This window comes from Protobothrops mucrosquamatus, unplaced genomic scaffold (assembly GCF_001527695.2).
Source record: "Protobothrops mucrosquamatus isolate PMUCROS unplaced genomic scaffold, P.Mucros_1.0 scaffold4, whole genome shotgun sequence".
NCBI classification, from domain to species: Eukaryota; Metazoa; Chordata; class Lepidosauria; order Squamata; family Viperidae; genus Protobothrops; species Protobothrops mucrosquamatus.
The window spans coordinates 1,539,632-1,554,769 of NW_015386391.1; the positions used below are offsets into that span (position 1 = coordinate 1,539,632).

General features: G+C 45.5%; 1 protein-coding gene across 2 annotated transcripts in view; it reads left to right on the forward strand.

The window, feature by feature from the left end:
• Positions 1-12,931, forward strand: part of LOC107303256 (integrator complex subunit 6-like) — a 27,387-nt gene extending 14,456 nt beyond the window's left edge. Inside the window, exons 9-18 of one of the 2 annotated variants that reach the window (XM_015832463.1) lie at positions 144-276; positions 3,314-3,408; positions 4,144-4,254; positions 6,417-6,632; positions 6,729-6,852; positions 7,715-7,857; positions 8,011-8,242; positions 9,937-10,326; positions 12,262-12,355; positions 12,618-12,931. In XM_015832463.1, coding sequence (XP_015687949.1) covers positions 144-276; positions 3,314-3,408; positions 4,144-4,254; positions 6,417-6,632; positions 6,729-6,852; positions 7,715-7,857; positions 8,011-8,242; positions 9,937-10,326; positions 12,262-12,355; positions 12,618-12,717 — 1,638 coding nt within the window. In that variant the 3' untranslated portion in view covers positions 12,718-12,931. Of the gene's footprint in view, positions 1-143; positions 277-3,313; positions 3,409-4,143; positions 4,255-6,416; positions 6,633-6,728; positions 6,853-7,714; positions 7,858-8,010; positions 8,243-9,936; positions 10,327-12,261; positions 12,356-12,617 lie in introns of those variants that run through there. The other variant, XM_015832462.1, reaches the window with a different exon arrangement.
• The last annotated feature ends 2,207 nt before the right edge of the window (positions 12,932-15,138 follow it).

Here is a 15,138-nt window from a genome sequence, read left to right on the forward strand (position 1 = left end):
ACAAGCATCCAGCCTGGAGTACCTTTTAAGAGACCATTCACACCTGGCTGCTTTTCCAGCTTATTTTTTAATAGTGAACCGTGACGCTCTGTTCCACCCGGTGTGTCTAATTTTTTCCCCCTTCCCCTTCTCTTCCTCCCGAGGTATTTGTGAGCAGCAGCGCAAAATACAGCGAGCTCGGACAACCCTTTGGTTATTTAAAGGCCAGCACCAGCCTGACCTGTGTCAATCTCTATGTGATGCCTTACAACTACCCCGTTCTGCTCCCTCTGCTCGGTAAGCACTGCCCTGCCCGGCCCCCGGCCCGGATTGTAGGAAGGTCGTCCTGTCTGTCTATATTTGTCCGTGCTGTATGTTTGCCAGCCGTTTTCTTAAACGGGATGGGAACCAAGTGTTGCAAACTGCTACGTTGGGAGAAGAGGCTTTTTACACCCCCTCTCCCTTTTTTTCTCTGCAGCAGAGGAGGAGAGCCACCTGCTGCCAGTGCATGTTTGATGCTGCTCACCTCCTAGACTCGTAGCTTCTTCCTTAATTGGAGTAAGGTTCAACCTCCATTCTTTTCCCTCTTTCAGGCTGTGGTGTCTCCATTTCTTGCAGCAGCATGTATATAGCCCTGTGTTTTGTTTTCATTTGAGAACTTGGGCTCAGAATTTCCAAGGGTTTATAAGATTGGGGACAAAAATAAAATAAAAAAAATAAAGAAAAGAAAAGAAAACCAAGCTTGCTGTTCCCTTCTTTTGCAAGAAATAAGCACCTTATCTCTGGGTGGATTTATTTCACAAGATTTATTTTAGCCTGGATCCCGACTTTTCGGTCGGAAGGAAACCCAGGTTGCCTTGCCTTGCCGCGTTACAGTTTTTGGTTCCTAAAGCAGAATGTCTGGGTAGAGTCAGTTTTGCTTTAACCTGAACTCAGGCTCCATGTTTGACCGTGAGTGTCTCTGGATGGCCTCTAGATGCCCAGGCATCCTTCCTCCCCCAGTATAAAGCAGATAGCCTCTTCTTCAGAGTTGCCCCAGTGAGGATGAGGATGATCACTCACACGGATGGTGGAGTATTTCGCCTGTGGAAATTGTCCCCACATTTAGAATGTGAGTCCTTTTTCAGGTATCAGCTGAGCTCATGGCAGATCCCGTTTTGTTAGCCGTTGCTTGGAAGAATAAAATCGGTTTCTGACTTGTGAATGCTGTGGAAGGAAACGCCTAGGGCTGTGTGGGCCTGTCCAGTTCTGCTTTCCTCCTTGTCACTGAGCCCAATTTCAGCTTTGTCCCTTAACTCCGACTCCTGGTGTAGGCCAATAACCATCCTTCTCCTGCCCCGTTTCTAACCCCGGCCTTGCGGTTCAGAAGTGCATGGATTTTCCTGCCTTGTAAGTGAACTTGACGGAGACCTAGTTAGACCCTCTCAGTTGCATCTGACAAGTTTGATAGCTCTGCCTTTTACTTTCTCTGCCAACCACTTGTTTTCACAACCAAAAACAAATGTAAGGCCGATTTCTTTTTCAGCATCTGTACCTCGCTTCACACGTTTGTTTTTAGGTCTTTATTTTTCAGTCCAGCTGACTAAACGTTAAAACAGCAGGGTGGAGATTCCAGGCTGCATGACTCACAGCCAAGATGTTTGGTGTGTGGTTGGGTAATTTTGCAAACAGGGGAATGATAAATGGAAGTGTATATGCCTTGTGCTACTTCTTGCCTCAGTTGAGGAATACATCCAGAAGCACACTGAATTACTTACTGATTAAGTCCTGAGTATTTTCCTAAACTTTTTATCACTCTGAGCTCTCTTGTTTCCTTGGAACAAAAATTCAGATGGATTGTTGATTAGTATATTTTCGGCCTTCTCCTTTCAGAAACACTTTCTGCTTATTCTTGTGCCCTAAATTGTGTATTGGGGTATATTTTGAAAGAGTGATTTTGGAGACAGAATTGCTGGTAAATAAGAGATTCTATTCCCCCCCTCCTTTTTTGGGGGGGGATATGATTTTACTTGAGAGATTTCCTGTTGCTTCAGACCTTGCTCTGTTCCTATAGGTCAAAGAAAACAGGAACTCCTTGCTATTCTTCTGTAATATTTTTTTCTAATATATATATGTAGGTAAAGAAACCTACATTATAAATTGTTCCTGTTTTATCTGTATCGGCTTCCAACTACATAGACTTGATCTGGCCACTCCTCAGATTTTGTTTGCTTCTTGCCACTTTTTTTGTGCATTGTTAATTTGCTACATTAAAAATTGAGAATATCTACTGTCCCAATTGGCAGAGATACTAAATGGAGATGTAAAAACAAAGACTCTCCTCTAAGTTGTCCTTCCCAGTTCTTGGTTGAAGGCTGTAGATTGCATGAGATGGAGGCTTCTTGTCTGGGTGATAGCTAGTTGGGTTTAGATGATTGGCTTTGTTAAGTAACTGTTGTATTTTCTAAGAAGAATTTCCAACCAATTGTGTCTCCCAAAGATAATACGTTCCTGATGGCTTGTTTGAGGTCCCTTTTCTATCAGGAAAGTTGAGTAAGAGTTTATCAGGAATTCCATCTGTTGCTTAGTTACCTATTTTAAAACAATCAGCGTTGCTGCAGTTTATGGAGTGCCCCCCCTCCCACAGCCCCATTCGTTTCAGCTTCTTGTTGTGGTGCAAGGAACACACTGCACTGAAAGCTGAGGAAGACCCTGGCTTCAGTTTAAGGCTGTATGGCATGCTTTGAAAAATAATTTCAGACTGAAATTTGAAGCTAGCTTTGAAGAAGTGCTGGGTTTCAGCCTGTTTTGAAGCACTGTTTCTGAACCGTTTTCGAAGCAGGCCCAGGCCTACCTCAGCGGTCTCGAACTAAGTAACACAATTTCTCTCTCTCTCTCTTTTTTTTTTTCCCCCCTTGCCTTTGTGTCAGACACGTCCAACCACTTCCAAATTTTTTGAAAGTGGTTTTGTCATCATCCCCTTTTCCCCAGAGCCGAGAGTGAGTGATGGTCCAAGGTTTATCTAGTTGTCTTCTGCCTAAGGCCGGATTAGAGCTCAGGTTGTCCTGTTCCTGCTCCAGTGACTTCACACCTGGGCCAAATTGTCTTTCTTAAGATGTGTTACTTTTATGTGGTAACCCTGGATGGAGTTGTGGCATATAATAGCATTCTGTGTGTCTTTAGAAACAAAAAATAATCTTGTCAGTTCCAACATGGGATTTGATCTTGGAAACTCCCATCCCTTTGGATCTCGGTTCTTGAGGGATAATCTCATGGAGCAGGAAATAGTTGTGTTACTTTGACGTCCAAGGGTTGATGCCCAGTGTGTAACTTGCATTGTTTCTCCTCTTTGCAGATGACCTTTTCAAGTTTCACAAACTTAAGCCAAATCTGAAGTGGCGACAGGCATTGGACAGCTACATAAAAACCATGCCTCCCTACTATTTAGTGGTATGTAGTTTTGTCCTTTTTGTGGGCCCAAGTGAACTGCTGGCGGATGTTCCTCAGGAGAACATCTTTTCGCATGTCTTCTGAGTAAAACGGCTTGCATGCCAGGATTCTGAAGTTCTTAATGCTTGCAATTTTGTACTCCCTCCTTAAAACGTTTTGGAATTGTTGCCTAGCATATTGGATTTGGGGGGGGTTTATTTTTTTCCAGCCCCTCCCTCCTTCCTTCTCCCCTTCGCCCTTGCTGGGTCCATTAACTTCAGATCTCTGGGCTACTACTGCTAGTCGTATAAGCAAGGGATGGTAGCATTTAACCCTACTCCTGGCAGAGCCAGAGGTGGGAGGGAAGCCGATTAACTAGATGGGCAGTATGGAAATTACCTGGATAGCTTGGGCAAGATGCCTCATTGTGGACTTGCATCATCCCGGCAATCAGGGCCTCCAGCTTCTACGCTGTAACTGGTGGGGGTGCCAGGCTGGTTCCGTGGCCCAGAACACCCACCGTGAGATGCCTTAAACGACTGGAGTGTACGACTTCGAATCCATGCTTCAAAAAAAATAATTAAAAAAATGGCATATTGGAGCACCAACTCTGTTGTGCCTTAATTTCACATGTACTGATCTGTGAGACTTCTTTTTTTAAAAAAACAAAACAAACAAACAAACAACAAACAATTTCTTTAAAGAAAAAAAGATTTGATTCTCTTCTTACTCTTGTGTATTTTGTTTTCCTTATAGCCATTAAAGAAAGCGCTAAGGATGATGGGAGCTGCAAATCTGATATCAGATAATTTAGATTGTGGACTTAGTTACAGTGTTATCTCTTACCTTAAAAAACTCAGCCAACAGGTAGTATCGACAAAACCTTTGAAATTAGAAGTACATTAATTATTATTATTTTTTTAGTGTGTGTTGCTCGAGTTATATAAATAAATCACCTAAGGAATGTCTTTCCCCCCCCCTCCATTCCCCCCATTATTTTTCAGATAGATAAATGGCCTGTTTGTATCTCTGTTTCCAATAGGTGGTGGCCGGGTCCGTAGCACAAGAAATAGAGGAGGACAAGCAGTTTTAGTGTAGCTGTTTATTACTCGCTGGGCTGTGGTTGTAAATAATTAGCATTGTCAGCATTGAAACAGCAGCAGTTGTTCTGTGCTGTTGGTACCTGGAGGCCACATAGGAACTGGGTTTTGTTTTTTTAAAGAAACAAAACCAAACTAGACAAATCACAATACTGAGGCTAGTGAATTTCCTCAGTCAAACAATCCCTTTCTTAGAGTATGTAAGAAATACTAAGAAGTACACGTCTTTGGGTTTTATTGAGTTATGAATTAAAGTTGCATGGTTTGGGGAAAATGCTAAAGGATGCCTAATGCTTTAAAAAGCAGGGGTCTCCAACCTGGGCAACTTTACAACTTTTGTGGACTTCAATTCCCAGAATTCCTCAGCCAGCCTCATGGTAGCTGAGGAATTCTGGGAGTTCAAGTCCACAAGTCATAAAATTGCCAGCAGTGGAGACCCTTGCTTTAAAGAATGGCATGGAGGTATCTTCCCATAGAGTGGGAAAATCTTCCCGTTGAGTAAACTTAACGTTGCAGGTCAAAACAACTGATCACAAAGTGTCTCCCTTCCTCTCCGTTCTATTGTTTTTGAAGCAGGGATGGGCTTGTTACAAACCTCATCTTCCCCCTTTGCTGTTTTGAATAACTTGAGTAATTGGTTAAGAAATCATCTACCTACCACTAGATGATATTAAGAATTACCCCAAAACCATTCCCCTTCCACTCAGATATCTTGAGGTATTCAAGGAAGGCCTTCAGGGTCCCAACCTACTGTAGAACATAGGAGGCAAAAAGCTCAGCGGTGCAGCTAGATTGAAGTAGCTGAGATTTAACACGTTTCCTTGGTTTTCTGTGGGATGCAATGCTGCACAGTACTTGGAGTGACATCATGACAAAAGGCTTGAGAAAGCAACTCTTGGGCAGGGTAGACTTAAATTTTGCTGTTTGTCCTGTGATAGCCATGACCTTTGCTAGTAGTTACATGAGAAAGGCAGAATGTGTGATGAAAGAAATCCTCAAATCCAACATAGTCTATAAAAATACTTGGAAGCCGGATATGGCTGTGTCTTTCCAAAACCCAAATAGTTAATTCTCTAGAAGTCGAGTTCAGGATAATGCCTTCTCTGTCTCTCTCTCTTTCTCTCTCTCCCCTCCCCCTTTCTTTCTTTAAATTATACAAATTCTCTTTTAAGTGCATACACTTACTGTATGTTGGCCAAAGGGCTCTGTGATTTGTAGTGCAGTTGCTTAAAGTGGAGCTGTAGCCCAAAGGGCAGGAGACCAGGATGTATTTTAGGGGAATCTAGTGAAATTGTTGCTGTGACATCTTGGGTGAGAAGGTTGTTCTGTCCAAAATTTTGTTCGACAGAGGTTCTAGGTCAATGCTCCAAATTGCTTGCCGTGTTCTTTGAAGTATTGGCCCGTTCTGCACAAACCTTTAATCCCTTTGCAGTGCAGTAGCCTTTATGGGACTAATATAAACCAGGCATGCAAGTTTTTAAGCTGCACAGAGCCCACCTGGCAAACACGATTATCTGCAGCAGAGGCTGTAGAGTGGGACAGACTATAAAGGAACACTGAGGATCTGCTCTGCCCAATGGAAATCCGTCTCCCATTCCCCTGCCTTTACCTTATATGCAAAAACAGTCTCAGTTGGCTTTTCTCCCGCCCATTTTGCAGTCTTAAGTCATCCCTTAAGGCCCACGGTGCAATTTGAAAGCTTGCATAACCTCGACAAATGATTGTGATGGTGTTTTAGCAAAATGCTGTGAATCCTTGAGAGGACTCGTTTTAAGCAGGGTTGTTGTTGTTGTTGTTGTTTTTAATTTAAACTCCCGATGCTCGGAAGGCAAACTTTGTTTTTCGATGTGCCGGGCGTTTTGCTTTATGCTACAACCGTCGGCAGGGCTGTGAGGCTGTCATTAATGGGCGCTGTGATTTTCATTGCAGACAAAAATAGAGTCGGAGCGGATAATAGGGTCGGTGGGTAAGAAGCCCCCGCAAGAGACGGGCATTAAAGTGAAGAGTCACTCCAGTGGCCTGTCCCTCATCCAGAGCAGGGATTTCAAGCAGTTGCTTCAAGGGATTTCTGGTGACTCTCCCCTGAGGCTGCCTGAAATGAACGTGAAGGAATTTGCTGGCTTCCACATAGGGCTCTTGAATAAGGTGAGTTGGATGCCCGGTCTGAAGGAAGCGGACGCCTCCTGACTTTTCAGAAGTAAAACAGGACTTAAGCCCATTGTGTTCTTTGCCCAAACCCAGGATCTAAAACCACAGGCCTACCGCAATGCTTACGATATTCCTCGTCGCAGCCTTTTAGACCAACTGACCCGGATGAGAACTAACCTGTTGAAAACACACAAGTTTATTCTAGGCCAGGATGAAGGTAAGGATTCTCGTGGTTTGTTGGGCGTGGGACGATCCCTTGGCTGGAGTGCAGGGCGTTGCTTTACGTCTGCCTCCAGATGACCCAGGTAGCCTCCGTTTGGTCTTTCCCAGACCTTGATCCAGGGTTGAACACGGAAGGCCACATGCTTGCAAAGGAGGTGCTTTATCTCAGAGCTCAGGCCTGTTTCTGGGAGTAATTTGGGGGGGGGGTGGCATTGTGGGTTATGTACAGTTTGAATTCTAGAATGAGGATTCTTTTCCCCCTCATTTTGGACTTCTTTCCCAGGTAATGTTTAATATTGGAAGTTGTAAATCAAGGCAACTCTTAAAGGAAAGCTTCCACTCACTAACTTGAGATGCTGTCTGTCAGCTACAGAAATAGTCCTGGCTTTGAGCCCCAGTCTGCATTTTTCAGCATCTGGGGACCAAGACATTTTAAAAATGGGAGGAAGTGCCCACTGAAAAAGCCACCAATGTAAGTGCTCATCAGCAGAAGAGTTAACCACTTAGACCAGGGGTCTTCAAACTTGGCCTTTTTATGACCTGTGGACTTCAATTCCCAGAATTCCTCAGCCAAGCGCAAGTCATAAAAGCGCTAAGTTTGAAGACCCCTGACTTAGAAGGTCTTCTTTATAGTGGAGCTTGAGGCTAGGACGTTTGCAACTGAGCTTCCTCATTTGGGGAGCATCATGTTGGGAAAGAGGTATTGAAGGTGCTAACAATACATGGTTTTCTTGGATGCAGCTCTTCTCCAAAGGAGAAATTCTTATTGGAGCCATAAGCTTTTTTTTCTTGGGGGGGGGGGTAGGGTTAGAAAATACGGATTCTGGCAAACGAGGTACCTGGCTCTTGTCTTGCAGATTGCCTTCACAGTGTTCCTGTAGCACAGATGGGGAACTACCAGGAATACCTCAAGATGATGCCTTCTCCCCTTCGAGAAATTGACCCAGACCAGCCCAAAAGGCTTCACACTTTCGGAAACCCTTTCAAGCAAGATAAAAAGGTAGGGGGTGGGTGGGTGGGGGGCTGTATCCTTACTGGCCCAACCCTGAGCTCCATCCCCTTTCTCCCATCCTCACCTGGTGGGGGAGTTGATGCAGGAGATGCAGCTTGTCGTCCTTCGTGGGTGATGCTGATGGTGTCCTTTTCCTCTCAGGGAATGATGATCGACGAGGCGGATGAATTCGTCGCCGGTCCTCAGAACAAAGTCAAACGTCCAGGAGAGCCCAACACGCCGGCATCCCTGAAGAGAAGGCGCAGCATGTCCCCGCTCTTGAGACGGCCGCAGTCGCCGCCAGTGGTGGCTAACCACGTTGGCGGGAAAGGATCTCCCTTGGCTGCCGGGCCCCCATCCAACCCGAGTACTAAAGCCACGCCAGCTTATAAAGGTATAAAGTCGCTTCTAGACAAGAAGGGCGGCACCAAAATACGAAAGAAATAAATAAACTCAGTTGCCCAGATGCAAGAGTTTTGATCCTTTGTTCTTTATGCCCTCCTGGCTGTAACCCTCCCCTCCTTGCCCAGAAGAAGACCTGGGTGTCGCAGGCGGCAGATGAGGCAGGGAGATGCACCCTGGCCCCTCCTTGGAACTTCCACAAGAGAGACATGTACATACCATGTTTCCCCAAAAATAAGACCCAACCGGAAAATAAGCCCTAGCATGATTTTTTCAGGATGCTCGTAATACAAGCCCCAGTTAAGATTGTCAGCCAGACGGACGCATTTAGTACTGTATTTCCCCGTATATAAGCCCTAACCGGAAGATAAGCCCTAATGCGTCTTTCGGAGCAAAAATTAATATAAGACCCGGTCTTATTTTGGGGGGAAAACACGTACATACTAATGAAGATACTTTTTTGAAGGTGTAACATTTCCTGAATGAAAACACCTCTATGTTTTTATGCGTGGAAAAAAAATGTGTATCAGTGGGCTTTCTTGTGTTCACCAGCAGGTGGCCCAACTAATTCAGGTGTGCTCTGCAGGACAAAAGGAAGGGAAAGAGACTTACCTGGGTCAGCTTTTCAGGATGCCGTCCAAATCTGTAGAACAGCCTCTCCTACCAGTTTTGTGTTGATTTGGGATATTTTTCTTCCTTGATTGGCTTGTTGTTGTCTGATGCTGGCCTTGCTTCTCTAGATTTTGGGTACTTGAACTTTTGACTTGAGGCTTAAAAATCTCCAAATTGGCACCCAGATTAATAAACTTTGCAAATAAGCTGTCGTTAAGGGATGCTTTCCAGCCCTCTCTAAGCAGCCAGCCTGTTGCCCCCCAACAATCTGGGTTCTCATTTTACCAACCTCGGAAGGATGGAAGACTGAGTCATCCTTGAGTCAGACAGGATCGAACTGCTGGCAGCCTGCAGTCAGCAGAAGTAGCCTGCAGTACTGCGTTCTAACCACTGCGCCATTGAGGATATCTTTGCTGTGCAGTTGCTGAGTTTTTTCCCCAGAAATCCTGGTGCAGTTAAAAGAAAGGGAATACAGGTAGTCCTTGATTTATGATCACAATTGAGCCCTAATTTTATGTTGCTAAGTGAGACATTTGTTAAGTGAGTTTTGCCGCATTTTACAACTTTACTCACCCCATTTGTTAACTGAATCACTGCAGTTGTTAAATTAGTAACATAGTTGTTAAGTGAATATGGCTTCCCCATTGACATTGCTTGTCAGAAGGTCACAAAAGTGGATCACATAACCCCGGGACACTGCGACCGTCATAAATGTGAGTCAGTTATCAAGCATCCAAATATAAATCACATAACTGTGGGGATGCTGCAACGGTCATAAGTGTGAAAAACAGTCCTAAGTCATTTTTTTTTCAGTGGCGTTGTAACTTTGAACCATCACTAAATGAACCGTTGTAAGTCAAAGACTTCCTGTACCATAGCGTGGAATTTTGTCACTTTTGTATTGCTATGAATTTTGAATTCCAGGCTTCCTATACATTTGAAAGAAGGTGTCTCGTTAAAGAGTTTGTCCCATCAGCTTTATTCCGTGTTTGGTTGGTGATTGTGAGCTTTGTAGCTTGAACTTTCAGTGTCTTCCATCTTTTGAAACTCAGTGCCAGGACTTCTCTTTTACAGATACAAACAGCAATACGGTTCAAGATGGCAACGGTGAAAAGAAAGCCGAGAATTTCCAGCTGCTGGATAAACCAGGGGATGGACCTTTGGTGCATCTTGTTCCTCCATCCCCGGCTGCCGTGGTGGATGAAGATGTGCCAAACGATACGGACTCTTTGACCGGTGAACTGAATTGTGTTGGGGAAGATGGACTGGACCATAGACCTGTAGTCAATTCCCTCGTCAGGGGCCCTTTAAACTACAGTATATCCGCCGAAGACCAAAAACTGCTCGTGGAGCCAGCTTCTGGAACTGTGCCAAATTCAGTGAAAATAACATCCAATATGTTTGAAGGGAACAACGAAGTTATCAAAATCAAAGTTATGAAGGAAGTTCGGAAACCTGGAAGAAGTAAGTAATTGGAAAGACCAAAACTGGATGCAATATTCCAAGTATGATCTTACAATGCCTCAGTAAGGCCACACTTGGAATATTGCATGCAGTTTTGGTTGCCACGTTATAAAAAAGAGTGCAGAGAAGAGCAGCAAAGATGATTAGGGGACACTGGAGGCTAAAACATACGAAGAACGGTTGCTGGAATTGGGTATGTCGAGTTTAATGGAAAAAAAAGGAACTAGGAAAGACAGGATAACTGTGTTCCGATATCTAAGGGGCTGACACAAAGAAGAAGGGGATCAATTTATTCTCCAAAGCACCAGAAGGCAGGACAAAAAGCAACGGGTGGAAATTAATCAAGGAGAGAAGCACCCTGGAACTAAGGAGAAATTTCCTGACAGAACAGTTAATGAGTGGAACAGCTCTTCTCCAAAGGTTGTGGTTGCTCCATCATTGGAAGTTTTTAACAAGAGTTTGGACAGTCAATTGTCTGAAATGGTATAGGATCTCCTGCCTGAGCAGGGGTTGGACTAGAAGGCCTCCAAGGTCCCTTCTAACTCTGTTATTCTTAAGAGACACACGGGTGGACTGTGTATGTTTCATCGCTCCTTCAAAACAATGAATTGGGAAGAAAATCTGTTCGCTTTAGCAGGCAGGGCACGGGGAGGGTTATATCTCCGTTATTACTGAAATTCTTAAGTTGTCCAGTCCGCACCCCTTGTAAACCCATTCACCTAGAAGCAAAGTTGAGGTTCTTCAAGGTGAGCCTCTTGACAAACAGTTTTTAGCATCAGCAATTCCTTTTCTGGAATGAGTATAAAGAATCTTACAAGTATTGCAAAATATCCTCAAACACCCAGTATGCTGAACACCTGTCAAACGGAAAAATACTTCCCCCCCCCCCAAGTTCCTGTTTTAAGCCGTTGGGAGGAACTCAAGGGGGAAAAGGACATTAAACCCAACAGAAACAGAAGAAAGACTGCTTCTTCTCGGAGAGTGATACATTAGAAGCCTAAGAGTTGGAAGGGATTTGAAAGGCCGCTAGTTCCAGCCCTTGCTTAGCACAGAACGTGGCTAACGGGAGGCTCCACAGGAAGAGAACGCAACAGGCGTACCCAAACTGTTCCACTGGCTGAAGCTTGTGCAGTCAGCTAACGGTTAGCCTGAACCACCTTGTAGTTTTATCTTGCAGGTTCTGTCCTAAATTCCTCTCCATGTGATTCTCCTTCAGATATTTGAAGAATGTTTTTGGATCACCCCTTAGCCATCTCTTCTTCAGTAGGGTAAACTTTTCCAGATCCTTTAACTCAGGGCTCCCCAATCCCTGGGCTGGTCTGTGGCCCATCAGGAACTGGGCAAGTGAGCGAAGCCTTATCCACGCACGTGCAGGATCCCCCCCCCCAGTCCACAGAAAAACCACCCTCCACAAAACTAGTCCCTGGCGCCCAGAAGGTTGGGGGCTGCTTCTTTGTTTTTGCTCCTTCTTGAACAATGATGCTTCGATTGCGTGGATATGTTTACTTCTGTTCGTCACGTTCTCATCATACACCAAGTAAATAGATAATGATGCTTAGAACCGGATAATTATTCCAAATCGGGTCTAACCAGGAGAAAACAATTCTGTGATGCAAATCTAATCTAAATCAACATGAGATTAGATGGGGTTGAACTCAAGGTGCCTCCTATCCATTTTCTTTTAAACATTTTTTTATTCTGCTTTTCGGCCAATGCTGGGAGCAGTGGGTGTATGTCCTCAGACCGCAGACCCAGGACAGAAGGAGAACGGGCGGGAGTAGCTTGCCATTCTTTATGGTCTGGAAACTGAAAATGAGAAGTGTTGCCTGGGGGGGAATTTTGGTAAGCTGGCTGGTGGCCGAGTTGGAATAAAAAGTTCTGATGGTCTTCCAGTTCTATCCTAATCTAACCCTCTTGTCTTTTTTGAAATTGTAGATTATGAAAAAATCTTCTCTCTCCTAAAAGAAATACAAGGCCCTGTAGAAATTCAAAAATATTTCATTGAATTTGCTATCAAAGAAGCAACAAGGTGTGTATTAAGAAAACAGAAAGGCTTTACTTACCGCCTGGCTTGTTTACTTATTTTGCAAATATTTAAAAGGTGCTCCGTTCTGTCGGGCTCCAAGGGGCAGGTGGACCTCCGCTCTTTCCCGAGAGATCAAAGCTGTTGGCCTCTGTCGGTGAACGTTATATATAGAAACACTAAGCTCTGTCTGTCTGTTTAGACATACAGGGGAAGAAGAGTGTGACACCCTTAATAAACGGCCTCCCCCTCCCCTTTTTTCTTTTAGGTTTAAAAAACGGGTCTTAATTCAGCACTTAGAAAGAATACTAGAGGAAATAGAGTTCACCAGCCTTCCCAATCGAATTAATCATGTCAACAGTAGATAATAATAGCGTGCCGGCCAGAGGAACGGACGGGTCCGGGCGATGGAGTTTGCTGTGTCGTGGAGGAATGGAAGAGGATGTGGCAGCCGCTGCCCCTGCCAGCCGGGCGGCTTTTCTGTTGGCGTCTCAGAAGAAGGGTGACGTTTTTACGCTTGCGCACCTCCTTCGCCGGACACTGGAGGAAATTGCCGCAGGAGGTGTGGCTTCCTCCCCACCCACCCACCTTTGGAGGGCTGATCTGCCCCTGGGCCGAAGAAAGACACTCGGGTCCGCCCCCTGGTCCTGCAGGTGATGGGAATTTACTCATTTGAACCCTTGCTGTAAGACACTTTAAAGGGCTGCTGTAGGCCACCGGGGCGAGTGGCACCCCGTTACCTCTGCACTTGTGTCGGAGCGATCCTTTGTCCTAAAAACAAAAGAAAAGGAAGGAGGAGGAGGAGGAGGAGGAAAGGCCCTCCGTGGTGGTAGTGCGTCTTGTCGCTACGGGCACGAAGGTGAACCTTTCCCGCGAGAGCGGCTAGCCCACCCAGGCACGAGGTTGCAGGGTTAATTGGATTGAGAGGAAAGGCGCCGCTCGTCTGGGTTGAGGAGACGCTCTCGAGAGCCCCGGGACGGACGGACTGGCTGGCTGGCTGCTGCGGTAGCCACTAAACAACCTACCTCAGTCTTCCTCTTCTTCTTCTTCTTCTTCTTTTGTCTGCAGACGTTCTGCAAGCGCGTCCGAGGCTCCCCAGGTCCAGGCTTCAGTTCTCTTTCATCTTGGTGAGGAGGACGGAGACTCTTCTCGTGGACTTGGCTTTGGAGGCGCTTAAAGGAAACTTGGGGGTTTAGAAACAAAAGCCAGGAAAAAGAACTGCCCTCCCCGCCCTCCACACGAATTTTACTTTTTAAATGTTCATACGAGAAGAAGCTATTTTGGACAGTGTTGTTTAACAGATCCTTACTTTGAGATATCAAATGCCGTGCGTGTGTGTACATAGAACATCTATACATATATATAAATATATCTATATATATGAGAGAATTTTTTGAGCACTTGTACATAATAAAAATCATTTTATGATTTTTCTAAGGAGTGCCTGATCTGAACGGGGAATGGTTTTATTAGCCTTCCAGTTGTCTGTGAAAAATGTGGTTGGGGAGGGAAAGGAGCAGACGGTGCCCCTCCTGAGTCTCTCCCTTCCAGCTTTTCCCATTGTTGAACCGAACTGCCTCAAGGTTGTCTTGCCCGTGGTGCTCCGTCCACCTGCCTTGAAGCAGGCCTAAGCGGGCGACTTTTGTCCCGGGGTGAGCAGGGTTGTCCCTTTAGACTTCAGCCTGTCCCATCCAGCTCCAACTTGCGTTTGCTGAGCAATGTATCTGCTCTTTGGGGGAAAGAGTTTTTTGTGCGTTTGCTGAACAAAAAGGGAGCGATGTGCCCCAGAGGCTTCAGCCTTGGCCAGTTGCAGACGACTGGGAATTGGCATCCCAAACAACTGGAGACAACCTGCTGTCCACCCCTCTTGTCCAGATAAGGAAGCGATTGGGCTGATGGTAAAAGAGGCAGCAGGTCTGGTGACTTCACAAGTGTAACCAGCCCGGACTGTGGGATGCTCACGCCTGCATCCATCTTGAGGACCTGGGGGAGAAAGCTGGCTGGTTAAGTTTTGTAGCTGCAATTTGGAAACTAAGCATCAAGGCTGATTTCCCCCAACCTTTCTGGCTTTGCAGACTGGGGGGTGGGGAGGGGATGATTCCGTGTGAGCAGTCGGCAAGCAGGTGCACACGCACAGCTCCATTTGCGCAAGTGGCTAGCAAGTGCATCCATCACTCACACGAAAGGAGTGTGCACTCGCCTGCTGCTCACACCGTGGGGATGCAGCGCACGCTCGCCCACTTCCATGGCCCGGTTCTGAACGGCTTGTGGGCCGAGGGACCCCTAACATACGATTACCTTTCTTCCACTGTTTAGAGCACAGGCTGAAGAACTGTCTGCTTTTGCTCCACTGACTTCAGTCACGAGGATAACATTAAACATCGTGTCCTCGGGAAGTCCAGATGTTTAAATTTGGTTGTCACTTCCAGTAGTTCATCGCAGGATAATAGGAATTAACTGGACGTAGGTGTTGCTCAGAATTGAAAGATTGTGTTGCATCAGCTAGGTTTTACTGCAAAAGTACCTGACAGCTGCAGGCAAAAAAATCAGCTTGCATGCAAAAACTATTGATTATATTGGCAGGCCTGGTTCCAGCCTTAAATCGAGACAAATTTTTCCCTGCAGACACCGGAAGAAAGTAGCACAATGATCCTGAGAGTACTAAAAATAAAACCCAGCTCTGATGATTTGTGCAGCATCTCCAGGGAGAGGAAAGCTGGCTTGTGATTGCCAGAGGTGGGGTGCAACAGCTCAGAATTAGACTTTCATCCAGTGCAGCCAAGAATACA